Below are 19139 nucleotides of genomic sequence, written 5' to 3' on the forward strand. Positions count from 1 at the left end.
AAACAGAGAGACAACTGAGAGAGGTAGAGATAGAGAAATATAGAGGTAGAGAAATAGAGAAACATCCGAGAGAGATAGAAATAGAGAGAAATAGAGATAGAGAAATAGAGAGAGAAATAAAGAGAGAGAAACACACACAAAGAGAAAGAGAGAAACACAGAGAGATAAAAAGAGATAGAGAAACTGAGAGAGAAACATCCGAGAGAGATAGAAATAGAGAGAAGTATAGAGATAGAAAATAGAGAGAGAAAAAGAGAGAGAGACACTGAAAGAGAGAGAGAAACTGAGAAACAACTGAGCGAGATAGAGAAATATATATATATAAAGAAACACAGAGATAGAAAGAGTGAGGGCAAGAGAGAGAGAAAAACAGAAAGAGAGAGAGAAAGAAACTGAGAGAGAAAAAGTGGAAATGGCAAAAATCTCTTAATGAAATGTTTGCAGCTCAGGTTTTTCCAGTGTGTTTGGAGAGGCTGCGCCAGAGATGGAGCACATTCTGCCAGCCAAACTCAAAACACAGCCTAGAGACCCAATTCAGGACCTTATTTCTTTTTCTTGTGCAGATTAGAAAGGTGTACCCAGAGCATTTTACATTAAAGCATGAAGTGGAGTTCACTCTCTCGACTGATGGGGCTTCATGTGAGAAAACTAAGACGGACGCTTTAGTGGAAATGCAATTTGTTTCTTTCTGTCTTTAATGAAAAACATTTCTAAGCCAATTTATGGACTAAAGGCTCATACGGATGAAAGTCTCTGCTGTTGTTCTGTGAATTAGTGAGCTCTACGGGGACATGGAGGCCATAGTAGCAGTTAATTATAGTTGTCTTTTGAGCCACAGTAAACATTTCAGCTGTTGCAGATATGCTGATCTGAGGCATTTATTATTGTCTACCTCCTATGTGTTGTTTTCATAGCGGAGTCAATAAAACAGTTTCACAGGGCAGCTTCACATGTGTACTGCCTTAAGCAATAAGTGCGGAGCGGAAGGCAAGACCACCCAGATCTCTCTCTCTGTCTGTATTTGTGTGTCAAAGGCCCATTGACCTATGGAAATGAACAGGGAGTCAAATGTATCAAGCATAAAGGGGCAACATGTAAAATTGACCAAGTAATAAAATCTTTTGTCATCTGTTATTATTTATCATGTTTATCATGTTTAGGGGCAGTCATGGGCTGGAGGTTAGGGAACCAGCCTCGTGACTGGAAGGTTGCTGGTTTGATCCCCAGAGCTGACAGCACATGACTGAGGTGTCCATGGGCAAGACACCTAACCCCCAACTGCTCCCCGGGCGCTGCGGATTGGGCTGCCCACCGCTCCGGGCAAGTGTGCTCACTGCCCCGTAGTGTATGTGTGCTCACTAGAGTATATGTGGTGTTTCACTTCATGGATGGGTTAAATGCAGAGATGAAATTTCCCCGTTGTGGGATTAATAAGGGTCACTTAATCTTAATCTTAACCATTGCCGGTGAATGTTTGGGCTTGAATGACCACTGAACTATCCCATCATTGCTGTGTTAATGCTGTTTGTAGCACAAAAAACACTAGCACAGTAGTCACAGTTTGGTATGAGAGCCAGGCTTCCTAGGAGGAAAACATTTAAGTCAATGTAACATGTTGGCTAATGCTGCCTGTTGAATATTTGCAGTTAGTTTGAGAAGATCGTACTTCTATATAAAGAGGTATTACTACTACACAAAAGTCTCCAACATTAAATGTAACATCTATATCTTTCTCTGATTAATTTAATTAATTATTAAATTGTTCGTGCTTTATTTTGTGCACCCTACTGCCACTTTACGGCCCTTGCCATACCACTTAGCCCTTAGCCCTCTGTTTTGCGCGTTCACGCCTGGGGTAGGGTGTCCCGATATTTGTTGAGATAGAGGAGTAGGGCAAATTTGGGCTACATGGCCCTTTAAACAGAGGTTTTTCAAGGCCACACTCCCAATTGAAAACGGGCAAGATAGCTGCCTAAGTGACCAAAGAAACAGAAATAAAAGTTTTCTTTGTTAAAAATTACTTTTAAAATATTTTTTATTTTTTAATGTCATTTCAATGTATTATGGTCCTTTTATTCAAAAGGAGTAAAAAAATTGCTAATAGTACACTGATTTCTTAGTAGCTAGCTAGCTAAATTTCCTCTTCCACCTTAAATGGTGCAGCAGTTACATTCTGGAGTCAGAACTGCTGGTCCATTTAAGGTGGAACGGGAAAATTCAAACAAGAAGCTAGGAGACTTCAGCTTCCTATCACCGAATAATTACGGCGAAAATAAATCCCCCCTCTTTGAAAACATATTATTCCAGAAAAGTACATAAAGACCGGCAGCAAGTTTGTTGAACTTTACCCTCCTCTGCTACCACTGAAGACAGGCAGGGTCGCCTACAGAGCAGTGCTAGTAACTGGTAATGAAGTACTGGTCTTCTTTATTTGATGGTCCCATTTTGTAGGGGAAGATTTCAACCACCACTCCTTGTAGCTCAGTTCAAAGGGGCAAGGTGACCCTCTAAAACAAGGGGTAGGGGTAAAATAAGAAATTGGACTGAGCCTAACTCTTCCAACCTTCCAATCTTAAACCATACAGTTACAGCTGTTGCCAGAGTTGTCAGAGGTGGTCCCCTTAACATTCACACTAGCGACTACCCAAACTCATCCTGGCTACCTTGCAAAAATCTTGCTTATGTGCATCTACAATGGCTAAAGGAGATATTCATGAGGAGATGAGATGAATGATAATGCACTTACCAAAAGAATAGTAAAGTCAAAGGAAAGTAAGTGAAAAAACAGGAGATTCTAAGACTGGAGTTCAAAAAATAATTAAATATACAGAGAAAATGGGACTTAGTAACTGTGCAAGACCTGGTAGACCACCAAAACTCTCACCACTAGATAAACAATACTTACCATTTTCAGGAGAATCTCCACTTAAGGACATGTAGCTGTTAAACCGGAATTGCTGAGAAAGGGACATAGACAAAAAAAGGAAGAACATTTGTGCTGAAACACCAAATTTGGATGTCTTAGTATTATTAGTCTATGTATTAGTCTAAATTTGTGAATGGGTTTATTTGTAAGCAGAAAATGCAGCAAACTATACTAAGACTGAACACAGAACAATGGAAGCTGGAACGAAGGCAAAAATTAGACTCCCACAAAAAAAAAAAAGATATAACATTTTGTTGTTAAGGCTTCTATGTAATATACTGTAATATAGGCCAGTCTTCAGTCATGTCAACCAATCCACCAATACATTGCAGTCTCAATATGTAGCAATATAATTACAATGCTGCTATTCTATCAGCACTGTGCAGCCCTAATACACACTGCTAATGTCCACACTGAATGATGGATTATTGTTGATGTAAGAAAGAGACAATTTCTTGCTTGGTTTTGTTATTGCACAGCTGGATTAAGTCCTCGCAAACAGAAACCCAGCAGCAGTCTCACTGAGAGACTGTGGAGTGGATTAATGTCAGAGAGAGAATTGAAACATAAAGCTAATCCTGTGAGCCAACAGCTCGAGGACATTAGATGAGATTATATAAAACAAGTCAAACAGACTCTTTATCCCAAACAAAGCCTGCTTAATGCAGAAAATGCACTCCGTTCCTCTCTGTTTGCCGTATCACGTGGATTTTTATTAAGTACAATAACTCTGTTAACACCCAGTCTTTGACAAATATATAAACAGCTGTCAAATTACTCATCAGGCTCTATTTGACAGGATTAACAGTGTAACCACAGCAATATATTTACGAAAAAAAACTGCACTGCGCTGCTCAGAATTGAAGTTGGACACTATAGCATAGTGTTATTTAGAGAAGTTTGAATTGTGAGCAGAGTTCATTCTAAAGGCTGTACATGTCCAGTTCTATTATGACTGACATTGCTGAGATATGCTGGCGACCTGTCCAGGGTGTATTCTGCCTTCCGCCCGAAGACTGCTGGGATAGGCTCCAGCATCCCCCCGCGACCCTGACGGAGAAGCGGCTTGGAAAATGGATGGATGGATGGATTGCTGAGATATTGTGTATTCAGTAACCTTCATTTAAGCTGTCAGACTTTTTTCAGAGTCTGACTGAGGATGAGAGAGTGTCATGCCAGGGGTGCATTTAATTATGCCATTAACCAATCAGCATCTGCATTTTTAAGTAGCATTTAACCAGTTATGAGTTTTAGGAGTCGGGTAATTAATGTATTTGGTTTGCAAATGATAGAAACGCCATGGGTCTAATGAGATGGCTCCATTTCTACACAGCACAATCACTCTTCTTCCCAAACCCTTCACTTTTATGCTCTTAGAGATGAACATAGTGTGCTGTCTTGTTTTCTATCACCATAGAAAAGACGCTCTAGGCTTCCTTTATTGTTGCATGCACTGTTTTTTTTTCCGAGTGAGCTTAAGAGCTCATTGAGAGCACAGTTCAGACTGGTAAGTGCTTATTGTTGTTTAGTTTTAATCAGGGTAATGAAAGGCAGATGATGTGCGACATAATCATATTCATGCTTTCTTGTTTAGAAAGGCGGTTTGTGACAAACTAATTCATATTCTAGATCAAGTTCTTCACATATCAAAATAATTTGATTGATGGAGATTAAACAGCAGAAATAGAAACATTTTTGCATTGATGCTAAGGGACTAACTCAGATGTTGGCAACTTACAGCTGTTTTAATGCCCTGCTGTGGATCCACAGCAGAATTAGATTTTTTAGGTAAAAATAAAATAATCCTCAGCTCTGCTTAAACAGTTTTAACTATAAATGGTCTTAAGCATCACAGATAATGTAGCCTATATCTGCTAATTCACCAGCCTCTAACCCTGAAGATTGACGTGCAGGCTGCTGGTCACAATAGCAACGCAGTCAACAGTCTCGACTAGCTACTTCGCTTAAAGCAAAGTAAGCCTTTGTTTTTTTTTAGATGATCATTTTATCCTAAGCTAATACATCAGCACATATTGAGATGTATTTACAGCCAAAATGGTAAAATACATAAAATGTTGTGGCTCCCAAGGTAGTTTGATTTTTGTTGAAAGGACAGAATGGCTCTCCTTAATATTTGGGTTGCTGACCTCTGGACCAGCTCATTTACATCTGCCCCTAGAATAGCTGGAACACATTTGGCATAGGACAGTTTGTACCAAAGCTGCATTGACAGAATGGATCAGCATGTGGAACAGAGGTTTTCTGTGCATTACTTAGTTTTCTCTCACTGTATTAAAGAAGCTTAATAAAAGTGCTGCATTGACTGCTCTTACTAGGATGGTCACTCAGTGTGTGCATATATTTGGAACAGAATATTGTACAAAGGCATATTACTGATTTGTTTCATCACAGTAACAAAGGGCGTTTGAAGTGTGAAGTATATTGTTGTTCCTGTCCTTTGTTTGCGTGGTCAGAACGATGTTAGATCTTTTCACATCAAAGTGAATGCGACAAGAGCACTGACAAATCATGTTGTTAAAAGAGAGGAATAAATTAAAAAGCCAAAATAGATGCTTTTACCTTTCATAAGAAACAAGCAAACAAACAAACAAAAAAAAACAAGATTTAGTCCAATTTTGTCTCTCTCTCTCTCTCTCTCTCTCTCTCTCTTTCTTTTTGTCTGGTTTTAGGGCCATCCCGCATCGTTGAAGCTCCTGATTGAGGCGGATAGCGAACAGCTGCTGCTCATTCTGCAGAAAAATGAGTAAGTGTCCATCTCTCTCTCTCTCTCTCTCTCTCTCTCTCTCTCTCTCTCTCTCCTCACTAGCTATAAGAGGAGCTTTTTCTGGAATATAAATTGGTGACAGATGCATGTGTTGCTTGACTCTCTGACTGGGTTTGGGTCAAGCTTGTCCTCTAACAGCTACTACAGAAAAAACATGCTCCTTTTCACACTATTTACACTGACAGAGGTTCATCATTCTGTTTAGTCTTCTGGAGCAGTAGAAGAATATGTCAGAGGCTGATGAAAACAGACTTTGCCCTTGATATCATGGCTCTATATTCAAAGCTCTTGGGTAGAGGTGGAGAGTGAGAGAAAATGTATGTATGTGCGTGTGGTTAAAGCATCTATACCTAAACACATGAGCTACAGAGTGGATGGAGAATGTATGCCCAAGGTGGATGTCCAGGCTTGACATGAATGTTAGTGCTCATGATTCGTATCTTCATTTCATCCTCACTGCAAATTGAGGTTCCCGAACCCTACTGCAGTCTCTCAGCTGCGTCCTTCACCTCTACACCATCTGCCATCCATGTTCGAGAGGGATTTTCATAATGGAAGCTGCACACTCCTCAGTGCAAGCTAATATTCTGAGACGCTCAAAAGCCTAGTCCTTTCAGCTCAATGCTTTCCAATCACTTGACCTGAAAAAAGATACCTCTGATCATGCCCTGTCTTTGTCCTCTCTTGGATCTTTATCTTGCACACTGGACATTTCTAGGAAGCTGTTGACTCTCTTACTCTGTGGTTGTGTCTCTCCTGAACACGTCTCCAGAAAATGTGACAATGCTTAAGTGGTTGATGTGGAGTAAATGCTAAACCAGTTAACATGATTAACATGATTTTATATTCGCAGTGCTAACAGCTTCATAGAAATGGTTAACCATTAAATGCTGCAATTGTCACAAAAGAATGAAAAAAATAATTTTTTTCTCACATACAGCTCATTGAAACCTTTGAGCTGTGGTGTAGTGTTGCTCAATTGACCAGCCCTGAGAGGGCTGACCGGGCACCATCAAAGCTGTGGTGTAGCTTCACTCAAGCACCCAGCCCAGGCGCCTTTGTAGATGCGGTATAGCACCATTCAAGCAGGCATCTTTGAAGCTGTGGTGTAGCTTTGCTCAAGCAGCCAGCTCAGGCACCTTTGTAGATGCAATGTAGCGCCACTCAAGCTGTCAGCCCAAGTAGCCTTGTAACTGTCGTGTAGTATGGCTCAAGTGGTCAGGCAGCCTTGTAGCTGAGGAGTAGCATTGCTTGACCAGTCTAGGCAACCTCATAGCTGTCTAGAGGAGTCTAAAGGGTGGTCTCTAAACTTTCGGTCACCACATTTGTATTTGCAAGTACCAGAGGAGTTATTTCAGTTTGAATTTGGTGAAGTTATTGTTTGTCTTTTTTGTAAAGGATGACCAAAAAATAAAAAAGTACAACTAAACATAAATGGTATTTGTAGTGTAATTAATGATTTAATAAGTTTTGTAATTATGTAATTACATTTGCATCATATTGCAAGATGACATTTATAACTCTTGACTTCTAAAGGTTAAACATGAGCAAGTTAAATTGTAATTTCATTAACTGATGGCTGAAAAAGTTGTGGCATTTCTAATTGAGGGAGATCTGGAAATGAACAGTGACAGTCTAATGAGTTTACTTTTGGCTTTTGTTTGATTTTTGTTGCCTAGGCAATACTCATTATCTTACCTATGAGTCAGCTGGCTTCATTATTCATCTTTGAACATGTCTGGGTCAAGCAAAATGGCCAGAACTCAAAAGCAATGAAAATTCTCAAAAACTGCCAACCAGGCTGTGGCCCAGCTGAAATTTGTCTAGAAGAGGCAAGGTCAGGACCTGAATCAGTGCAGCTTTTCAACACATACTGATCTGAAAAACAAGCTTTGCTATAACTCTTTGTGACTATGGTAGATGTCTTTATCTTACAGACCTTGGAGAGAAACAGCAGGAGAATGGTGGATTTGCTCAGGCCTAAAGAGGCCGGGTTGGTGCCAGCTCGCTATAGAACCATCTCTAAAAGCATCTGAACATTAACTCCGGCAGATTCAAGCCCGAGGCTCTGAAAAGGGCAAAACAGAACCTAATTAAAGAATCTGCTGCACATGAAACTGAACATGGTGTGTCTGAGGACAGCTGGGTGCTTGTGAAGCTCATTTGCTGCAGAGTGTGTAATTTGCTGAGCGGTCAGAGAGACCTCAAGCAAGAGCGTTAAAAAAAGTGTTGGACTGGGTAATGAGATCAAACCTGGGTCATTATTGGAGTTCAAGAAGTGGAACTGAAAACTCCCATTTAGTCATGTGAAATTGCTTTTGACAGAGAATAATGAAAAACTGCCCTAATAATTTGAAGTGTGTCCTATTACTCATTAAGCTGTTAAGAAAGCTGCAAATGTCAGTCAGAGGAGTGGTTTTAGGATGGTGTGGATACATTTTTTAAAACATGACCAACACTGAGGACAGTAATTTAAAACTGCTATACTAACTTTCATGAAGGTCTACATCTACGAAACTATGTTTAGGACATTTTTGAAGAGATTTCTTTTTATACCAATGTGGCAGCCTCAAATACACACACACTTTCACCCCAGTAATTCAGTAATTCCACAGAATTATTCATGAAAAAGAAGGACAGTTTGTAGATGTTTATCACATCCCTGAGTGTACAACTCTGCCTGGCTTATGATTAGTTCTTATTGTCTTTAATAGCATTTTGTAATCTAATGTTAATTAATAAAAAGCTAGTATGCTTTTTATGCTCTTTTTTATAGGTTGCAGATTTGAGCTAGAACCAGGAAACTTTGCAGGATCATAGAGGCTAAAAGACAATAGTGTGTTTGTGATTTTGGGACTAACTACACCTAATTGGTTTTCATACAGTATTCGTTCCAACATAAGTTTTCTTTTCCCATAGGAAATGAATGGCAGAATGTTAAAATTTCAAATGTCAAAATGTCAAAATCTTGTCATAAGACATTGTTCACACTACCCTTTCACAGACATTACATACAGAGTCACTAGAACTGTGGCTTAGCAACATCTTAGCAACCGTCTGGAATACCATAACAACAGTCTAACAGCACCTTAGCAACCACCTGGAACACGATAGCAATGACCTACAAACACCTTAGCAACCACCTGGAACACCAAAGCAATGGCCTACCATCGCCTTAGCAACTGCCTGGGTTTCCATAGCAATGGACTATAAACATGTTAGCAACCACCTGGGATAACATAGCTACACCTTAGTAACCACCTGAGATTTCATAGCAGTGGCATGGTCAAACCAAAGTTTGTTAATGAACTGTCCTCTTCTATTATTGAGCTAACTGTGATTTGAATGTCTGTAGTCAAAATTACATAATTTCAAGACATAATCATTGAACACTGCATTTTTCCAACATCACCATAGTTCCTAAGCCTGTATCATTAACTGTTTTATCAGGTACTGAGAAAAAAGATTGAACTTCTCAGATAAAACATCTAAATTATGGTTAGCCTAATTGCATATTGCTTGAACTTAGCACTGTCAGCTATGAGTTAAGGCTGCTAACTAGGCTAATTTAGAAACTGACCATTTTGTAGTTATACTTAAACTTCAGCCTCAAATCTCTCAAGCAGTATGTATGGAATATTTGTTAATTTTCTAGAGGCTTTACAGTTAGTTAATGTTGTGGGCTGTACTGTCATCCAACCCAGTGATTTTCATTGCCGGACCTTTTGACCCACTGCCCTGCACAATTTACTACTTTCCTTGCTCTACAAGTCATGTTTTAACTGAACTAATTACCAAGAATTTCCTGCCGAGGAAGCACAGAGCTGCGCAAGGCTGGAGTGGAAATGTATTGCTGTAAGAAATCGGTTGAAGACTCAGGCGTAAATGTCGCCGAAGATTAATTAAGTATCTAAGGCTGATCATACATTGTGCTGGTTGTAAGTGCAGTGGTTTCTCTGACACCAGAGAAGGTGGAGAGAGAACCCACAGCCGAGGTGAAAAGGAACTGTCTTGAGTGTCTTGGCAGCCAGCACCCCCCCCCCCCCCCCCCCCCCCCCCCCCCAGCATGATCAACACCAGTTGTTTAAACATGACTAAACCCTGGAGAAGGAGGTGGGAAAAAAGAGCAATTGTCAAGTGAAATTATAAAAATTGAAAGCACAGATTTGTTTTTGTACCTCTCAGATTTCAAACCAGCAACAATCCTGGTAACATAAACACAGTTTTTCCTCCTGCAGCTCAAAACAATGTGGGAGGTGAGGGATGCGACGCCAGTGTGGGTCAAACTGTTTTTTTGCTGTTTATGACTGAAGGACACTGAGACAGAGCTGTTCTTATCTTTGTGCGTTAGAACGCCAGATCATCCATCTCTAACACAGGCTCCATTAATTCTCAGTCCCTTGTGGTGTTTATATACCTTGAAATCTTACCTTTTATTTCATTATTTCAGTGGGGAACAAAACTCATAGCAGACTTAACTTAAAAAAAATAGAAATTGAAAATGTTGGAACGAGTTACTAATATGTAGTTACATGTTAATAACAATGTAATAGAAGTCAATAATAATGAAACAAAATAATAATAATAATAAAAGCAAGCTGTATGTAGTGCAGAGCATAGTGTTTCTCCATAGCTCAGTGCAATGTAATTCTAGTGCAGGGATGCCCAGTCCTGGTCATGGAGAATCCATTCATCTCCCTGCAGAACTTGGCTCCAACCCTAGTCTAACATACCTGATCGAGGTAATGAAGGTCTCTGTCTACTAGAGCCAGGTGTGTTAGATCTGAACTCTTCAGGGTGGTAGATCTTCTGGACAAGGATTGAGCACCCCTGGTCTAGAACTTCAGTTGTGTGACTGTTAAAGCATAAGCTGTAAGAAAGGCTTTTAATGCCAGAACATATGGAGGGTTTTTGTGTGAACATATCGCTGTTGTTGACACAAAATCTTCTATCTGCATTTTTGATGTTTTTCAGTTTTTGACATAATTTGGAAATACCTGTTGCCCTTTACATTGTCTTTAAATTTCATGATGAATGGACCAAAAGAAATGACCCAAAATGACTTGGAAAACTTACATTAGACTTACATTAAAAGTACTGTAGGTTTTTTTCTTCTCCTGCACAGTTACCATTTTGGAGATATGAGGTCACCTAAGGTCACCATGCCCAGTGCCAAGTGAAAGCTGGAGCGGTACAAAGCCCTCTAGAATTGGGCTGTGGAGCAGTCGAACTGCGTTCTCTACAGTGATAGAGCCCCATGCAGTATCTTTAGGATGCTGGAGTGATGATTGTGACCCAGAACTAATCTAATAGAAAATAGAACAAAGCCAGTAAACTATAAATCAGCAGCAGCCCAGTACCGGTCCGGCACACACGGTCAACAAATTAACTTATGTTATGCATACAGTTTAGTCTGTTAGTTTAGAGTTTGTGTTGCTGTGCCAGCAAGTCCGAGGTCATGATGCATCTTTTTAGAATTTTCATTAACTGTTTTTCAGTGAGTTCAGTTAAAAAAAGTTACCATGCACAGGATAAGGGGGAAAAAACAGAAAGGGAGGTGATTCAGGGCCGTTTCCATAGCAACACTGGTCCCTGTTGGGAGAAAGTGTGCGCGGTCACAGAGGGGGGAGAAAGAGAGAGAGATGCGTAGAGGAACAGATATAGACAGACAGATCAGGACAGGAGGGAGGGACAGGGTGACAGCGCTTACGTAAGGTCCACCCCCTCGGCCACGGCGGATGGGGAAGGCATGTTATTATCAAAGTGAAGTGACAGTCAGGGACGTGTGTGTGTGTGTGTGAATGGAGGTCTAGCTCGCCCACTGTTCAGCACCTTCTACTTCTATCAACCTTACTGGATAGAGAGAGAGAAAGAGAGAGAGAGAGAGAGAAGGGGAGGGAGAGAGATCTCATTATCTCCCTTAAAGTATAGGGCCCCAGTGCAGGACTCTGCATTTACTTTTTAGGTACTAGCATCGGTGCTGTCAGGTGACGAAATTGAGCATCACACAGAGGAGTCCACTGAAAACTTTTTTTTTTTTAGTCAAAAAGTCAGAAAATTTCAGCGCTGATGTTTGAGAAAATAGGAATGCAGGTTTAATCAAACCTGGGAAAAGTTTAACCACTGCGAGGTGCAGCAGTAGGTTTTCGTGTCAGGAAAGAAGGCATGAGTGATGGAGCTGCTCCTTCAAATGAGCCAACAAGTTCAAGTTCTTGGTGAATTTCTTCTTCATTACCATTTGTCGTTACTAAAAAGATACATTAAAAAATACATCAGAATTTCAAGTGTGGTGCTCAATATCATCAGACAGGTAGAATACAAGCTAGAAAAAATAAGAATAATTAGGATAGAATAAAAAATACAAATATAGACACGTTCATAAATAAACCAGTGGTTAATCAGACATACACAAATCAGCGGTGTAGGTATACAGCACTGGAGTAAAACTATCACATAATTTTGAAATATTACATGTGCTGTATTTAATGGACACAATACTGTAAAAAAACACAACAAATCTTTGGAATAAATTCCACAAACATAATACAGTAAAAATGTTACTGATATGTGGGTTACAAGAACACAGGTTTGGATCCTGATTTCTTGGTGCACTCCAGCCACTGAATGGAGGTATTACATTCCATCAGCAGCACATCTAATTTTATTTAATGAATCATTGATTAGATAAACTGGGTAATGGATGGTAACCCACAGATGGATTAGATAAACTGGGTAATGGATGGTAACCCATAGATGGATTAGATAAACTGGGTAATGGATGATAACCCACAGATGGATTAGATAAACTGGGTAATGGATGGTAACCCATAGATGGATTAGATAAACTGGGTAATGGATGATAACCCACAGATGGATTAGATAAACTGGGTAATGGATGGTAACCCATAGATGGATTAGATAAACTGGGTAATGGATGATAACCCACAGATGGATTAGATAAACTGGGTAATGGATGGTAACCCACAGATGGATTAGATAAACTGGGTAATGGATGGTAACCCACAGATGGATTAGATAAACTGGGTAATGGATGGTAACCCATAGATGGATTAGATAAACTGGGTAATGGATGGTAACCCACAGATGGATTAGATAAACTGGGTAATGGATGGTAACCCACAGATGGATTAGATAAACTGGGTAATGGATGGTAACCCATAGATGGATTAGATAAACTGGGTAATGGATGATAACCCACAGATGGATTAGATAAACTGGGTAATGGATGGTAACCCATAGATGGATTAGATAAACTGGGTAATGGATGGTAACCCATAGATGGATTAGATAAACTGGGTAATGGATGGTAACCCATAGATGGATTAGATAAACTGGGTAATGGATGATAACCCACAGATGGATTAGATAAACTGGGTAATGGATGGTAACCCATAGATGGATTAGATAAACTGGGTAATGGATGATAACCCACAGATGGATTAGATAAACTGGGTAATGGATGGTAACCCACAGATGGATTAGATAAACTGGGTAATGGATGGTAACCCACAGATGGATTAGATAAACTGGGTAATGGATGGTAACCCATAGATGGATTAGATAAACTGGGTAATGGATGGTAACCCACAGATGGATTAGATAAACTGGGTAATGGATGGTAACCCACAGATGGATTAGATAAACTGGGTAATGGATGGTAACCCATAGATGGATTAGATAAACTGGGTAATGGATGATAACCCACAGATGGATTAGATAAACTGGGTAATGGATGGTAACCCATAGATGGATTAGATAAACTGGGTAATGGATGGTAACCCACAGATGGATTAGATAAACTGGGTAATGGATGATAACCCACAGATGGATTAGATAAACTGGGTAATGGATGGTAACCCATAGATGGATTAGATAAACTGGGTAATGGATGATAACCCACAGATGGATTAGATAAACTGGGTAATGGATGGTAACCCACAGATGGATTAGATAAACTGGGTAATGGATAGTAACCCACAGATGGTAATATATATGTGATAATCTACTGAATATATTCACTGCTGCTATATTATTGATGTGTTGTTGATTTGTTACTGAGAGTCTGTTCAGTATTTATTTCATTTAAAAAAGACACCAAAGTATAACCTGGATGACATCTTACGAGATATCATCTGGTAGCCTTAAGTTGAAGTGGACGGAAAGGGGAGGTGACACAGAGAGAATTTTGTCTGTTTTTTAATGCAGATGACATTTGCTTATCCTCCTGAAATCAACCCCTGTCTGTGCAAATGCTCCCTGTCAGTATACAGAGATTCTGTGTTGGGAAGGGAAACATTAATAATCTTCCATGCTGCAGATATGATCCACTTAAATGGGTTTAAGTGGACATCACTGAATTTGTCTATAGAAATTCCTCGAAATGTTCACAGTCATACCCTTTTTCTTTAATATGCTCAAAAATTACACTAGAGGCAAGACCAAAGTTGACAGAGCTGGTTAATGCAGTGTTAGATGGTGAGAGGGAACTCTCTGCATGGGCTTTTAGCAAACTTCAGTGATAATAGCTATTTAAAAGAGTGCCTGAATATGTAACTTTGTGCAGAATGATTTTCAATCATTAATATTTATCTTTGCACAGACTTTTATTTTTGTAAATCAAAAAACTGTCACTCTGTACAGCTTTGCCCTAGTGGACTGTCAGCAGAGCAGAGAGAGTGTGAGGGAGATGGCCTAGTGCCAGGGTGAGATATAAGGCAAAAAAGTTAAAAGTCAAATGGTTGTTGGAGGTTGACTGCTTGGACGTGTCACTGGATGTGAAACAGAGATAGATAACATAAGCGAGAGCGAGTGAGAATCAAACTGGGAACAGGACAGATAAGCTACTTTCAGAATGTCTTCTACAGTCACGCTGTAATGCAGACCGTCAAATATCAGAAGAGTGAGTGTGTGTGTGTGTGTGTGTGTGTGTGTGTGTGTGTGTGTGTGTGTGTGTGTGTGTTATTGGGGGGTGGGGTGTAAGTCCCGGAGTGAGAGATATGTATATTTGAGTAAGAAGATATGAATATCTGGAAAGTGTCTGTGCTTATCTCTGTGGTTGTGAATTGCTGAGGCAGTGAAGTTGAGCTGAGTTGAGTGTGCTTTTGTCAGTGGGTCAGAATATATTCATCCAGCATCATTAACCTGCTAACTAATAAGTAATAAAGCCCTGCTTGCCCTGAAAAAGTCTTCTGCACTCCTCTATCCTGGATCGTTTACTACTGAGAGAGATTTGGTTGGGAGGGGGGCAAACACATGGTGCTTCATTAGGGTGAATAGAGTAGCCTTGTAAACTAGGCCTCCTCAATCATCCTTTTAACAGCCTCCTTCAGCCTGTGTTTTTTTTTCAGACACGGCTCTGCTTTTTTGGATTCCAATTATTTCCCAGCTTACAGCGGTAATTAATTTGGCAGTCTGGCTTTCCGACATTTCTAATTAATTAGATGGACCTGTTAACACTGAGTTCCCTTAGAAGGAACCTCTCTACCTCCAGGATGTGTGTGTGTGTGTGTGTGTGTGTGTGTGTGTGTGTGTGTGTGTGTGTGTGTGTGTGTGTGTGTGTGTGAAATACTGTCCTTCTCTTTGGTGTCTTCATCAACACTTATTTGCTGCCACATCTGGCACATCCATTCAGTCATTTCCACTTATTTCAAGCCTCACCTCTCTCACTCTTCTCTACTCTTCTTGCTTCTTCCCGCTCTGTCTTTTCTCTTCAGCACTTTTTCTCCCCATCTCTTCTCTTTTCTCTCCCTATGTCTCCTTCTCGTTGTCTCTGTTTTTTATGGTCTTCTCTCCCTGGCCCTTCTCTTCTCCTCTATTCTTTCTCTTTCTGTTCTCCCAGTCTCTTCTGTTCTTTTCTTTTCTCTCTCTTCTTTCTGTCTCTACTCTCCTCTCTTCTTTCTTTCTTTTTTCCTGCCTCTTGTCTTCTCTTCTTTCTCTCTCTCTTCTCCCTGCCCCTTCGCCTCTTCTCTTCTCTTCTCTTCTCTTCTCTTCTCTTCATTCTTCATTATTTTCTACTTTCACTGCTCTTTCTCTTCTCTTTGTTTTGCTCTTCTCTTCTCTTCGTTCTTCATTATTTTCTCCTTTCACTGCTCTTTCTCTTCTCTTCTTTTCTATCCTATAGTATACTCTCCTCTTCCCTTAAGCATGGAGCCTTGTTGAATCTATCCTCCAGATGGGGCCCAGAATCCCAGGGGTTTCCTGTTAAACACATCTATCAGCTCCAGCCGCAGAACCAGTAGTCCAGGACGGGTCGCAGAAAGCTGTGTATCACCTTGGCAGCAGGACAGATTTCCTGTGTGGGCCTGGCCTGCGTTAACTGTTAGCACTACAATATCTGCCTGTGGGTCAATGTTAGCTTTTACAGCCCTGCTGTAGCCTATAGCTGGGATTAAGTGTGCCAGCAGTGTCTGCCAGTTGATTAGCTAATGTTAGCCATTACTACTGGCCTGTCTGACCTGTGCCAGTGTTGTACTTGAAGACCATGAATTAGACCAGTTCTTTACTAACGGCTTCTGCGTTGTTTTTATTGATTACCATTACACTAACAGTCATTTGCCTGTAGCTTGCTTAGTGCTACACTGGTGATGGATTCCACCCCTAGAAAAGCAGAATCCTAGATGTTTTTAAAGCTCTGTGTCTCCTGTACAAACCAAGCAATTTCTACACCAATTTGAAATATAGATCTTTGAAATGTTTTCTCACGCAGCTCATTCGAGTTTCCTGGGAAACTGCCAGAAATCTCATGTGATCAATATATACAAGCTCTTTGACTTTTGGATTGTTTCATGATAATTAGTAATATGACTTTATTCATCTTACAGGAATGAATAAGCTTCAAGGGTGTAGCAAACATGACCCGCACTGTCAAGTGATTTTGTTCCCAGCTGCACTTCTCTCACATGGCACATATCCCGAATTGACCTTGTGAGTGGCAATCACAAATTACAAAAAAAAAAAATCCATTTAAGATAAATAGACACACTTTGGTCTGATTCAGCAGCGACCCTGAACTGTGTGGGACAAATCAGATCAAATGCATTGCACAAAGTCAGTTGAAGTTTGAGAGAGTGGATTAGCTAGCAGATTTGGCTTGGATAGGTAGGAAAATAAGTAGGAATGCTACGTTCTAGTATAAAAACATCACTGTTGTCAGAAGAAAACCTTGTGTGTCCAAAATGGTAACTGTACAGGAGAAGGAAAAACCTACTTTACTGTTAATGTAAGTCTATGGAACCAGACATTGTTCCAAGTCATTTTGGGCCATTTCTTTTATTCCATTCATCACGAAATTTACATTCACTGTAAAGAACAACAGACATTTTCAAATGATGTCAAAAACTGAAAAACGACAAAAATGAAGGTTATGAGGTTTTCTTCCGACAACAGTGATATAGCAAATAATATTGACTCAGGAAAAAAACTTGCTATCAGTATCTTGCTATTAATGTAACTGTTCAGTCAGAGATGCATCGGCTTCTACTTTTGAACCATAACTGTAGGTTTGCGTTCTTGAAACAGATAGCACAGCTAGAACTACATAGCTAAAACGGTTGAAAGGTTAATTTTGGACTATCACTGCATGTTTGTGTGCTGCTTAACTATAGCTTCAGTAGTAGAATGTGGTCCTATATTGCTACTCCAAGTGCACTTTATTTTCCAGAGGGCTTGCTTGACCTCGAAAATGCAATGACAGCTGGTGATGGAGATAGAGATGGTGTGGACTCCAAAAGAGTCGATTCTTTAACTCTGTTGTGACTGGGAATTGGGGTCAGTCCTTGGCCAGAGACTCTTTTTTCAAAACTAATGTCCTTGCATCCCCATCTAGCACTATAAAGCACATCATCATCATCATCGTCGTTGTTAACTGCTTAGTTCAGATAGGGTTGCAGTAGCAGTTGGGAGAGCAGAGAATCCCAGATGTTCCTGTCCACCACAACTTCCTCAAGCTCATTCCCAGGGACCCCAAGCCACTCCCAGGCCAAATTGGAGATGTACAACCCCAATTCCAATGAAGTTGGGACGTTGTGTAAAACATAAATAAAAACAGAATACGATGATTTGCACATCCTTTTCAACCTATATTCAATTCAATACACTACAAAGACAAGATATTTAATGTTCAAATGGACAAACTTCATTGTTTTTTGCAAATATTAATTCATTTTTATTTTGATGCCTGCAACACATTCCAGAGAAGTTGGCACAGTTTACCACTGTGTTACATCACCTTTCCTTTTAACAACACTCAATAAGCGTTTGGGAACTGAGGACACTAATTGTTGAAGCTTTGTAGGTGGAATTCTTTCCCATTCTTGCTTGATGTACAACTTCAGTTGCTCAACAGTCCAGGGACTCCGTTGTCATATTTTGTGCTTCATAATGTGCCACACATTTTCAATGGGAGACAGGTCTGGACTGCAGGCAGGCCAGTCTAGTACCCGCACTCTTTTACTACGAAGCCACACTGTTGTAACACGTGCAGAATGTGGCTTGGCATTGTCTTGCTGAAATAAGCAGGACGTCCCTGAAAAAGACGTTGTTTGGATGGCAGCAAATTTTGCTTCAAAACCTGTATGTACCTTTCAGCATTAATGGTGCCTTCACAGATGTGCAAATTACCCATGCCATGGGCACTAACACCCCCCCCCACACCATCAGAGATGCTGGCTTTTGAACTTTGCGCTGATAACAATCCAGACGTGTCCTCTTCCTCTTTGGCCCGGAGGACACAACGTCCATGATTTCCAAAAACAATGTGAAATGTGGACTCGTCAGACCACAGGACACTTTTACACTTTGCGTCAGTCCATCTCAGATGAGCTCAGGCCCAGAGAAGCCGGCAGCGTTTCTGGGTGGTGTTGATATATGGCTTTCGTGTTGCATGGCAGAGTTTTAACCTGCACTTGTAGATGGAGCGACGAACTGAGTTCACTGACAGTGTTTTTCTGAAGTGTTCCTGAGCTCATGTGGGAATATCCGTTACAGAATGATGTCGGTTTTTAATGCAGTGCCGCCTGAGGGATTGAAGGTCACGGGCATTCAATGTTGGTTTTCTGCCTTGCCGCTTACTTGCAGAGATTTCTCCAGATTCTCGGAATCTTTTGATGATATTATAAACTGTAGATGATGAAATCCCTAAATTCCTTGCAATTGCACGTTGAGAAACGTTGTTCTTAAACTGTTGGATTATTTGCTCACGCAGTTGTTCACAAGTGGTGAACCTTGCCCCATCCTTGCTTGTGAACGACTGAGCCTTTCAGGGATGCTCCCTTTATACCCAATCATGACACTCACCTGTTTCCAATTAACCTGTTCACCTGTGGAACATTCCAAACAGGTGTTTTTTGAGCATTCCTCCACTTTCCCAGTCTTTTGTTGCCCCTGTTCCAACTTCTTTGGAACGTGTTG

At 40.4% G+C, this 19139-nt stretch overlaps 1 protein-coding gene across 1 annotated transcript in view; it reads left to right on the plus strand.

Moving 5' to 3' along the window:
• The window catches only part of LOC108429440 (disintegrin and metalloproteinase domain-containing protein 12), a 179802-nt gene that overhangs the window by 33929 nt on the left and 126734 nt on the right, over positions 1 to 19139 (plus strand). The window contains exon 3 of the mRNA XM_017701167.2: positions 5617 to 5690. Within this exon, the coding sequence (XP_017556656.1) occupies positions 5617 to 5690 (74 nt within the window). The remainder of the gene's footprint in view (positions 1 to 5616; positions 5691 to 19139) is intronic.

This window comes from Pygocentrus nattereri, chromosome 13 (assembly GCF_015220715.1).
Source record: "Pygocentrus nattereri isolate fPygNat1 chromosome 13, fPygNat1.pri, whole genome shotgun sequence".
Lineage (NCBI taxonomy): Eukaryota > Metazoa > Chordata > Actinopteri > Characiformes > Serrasalmidae > Pygocentrus > Pygocentrus nattereri.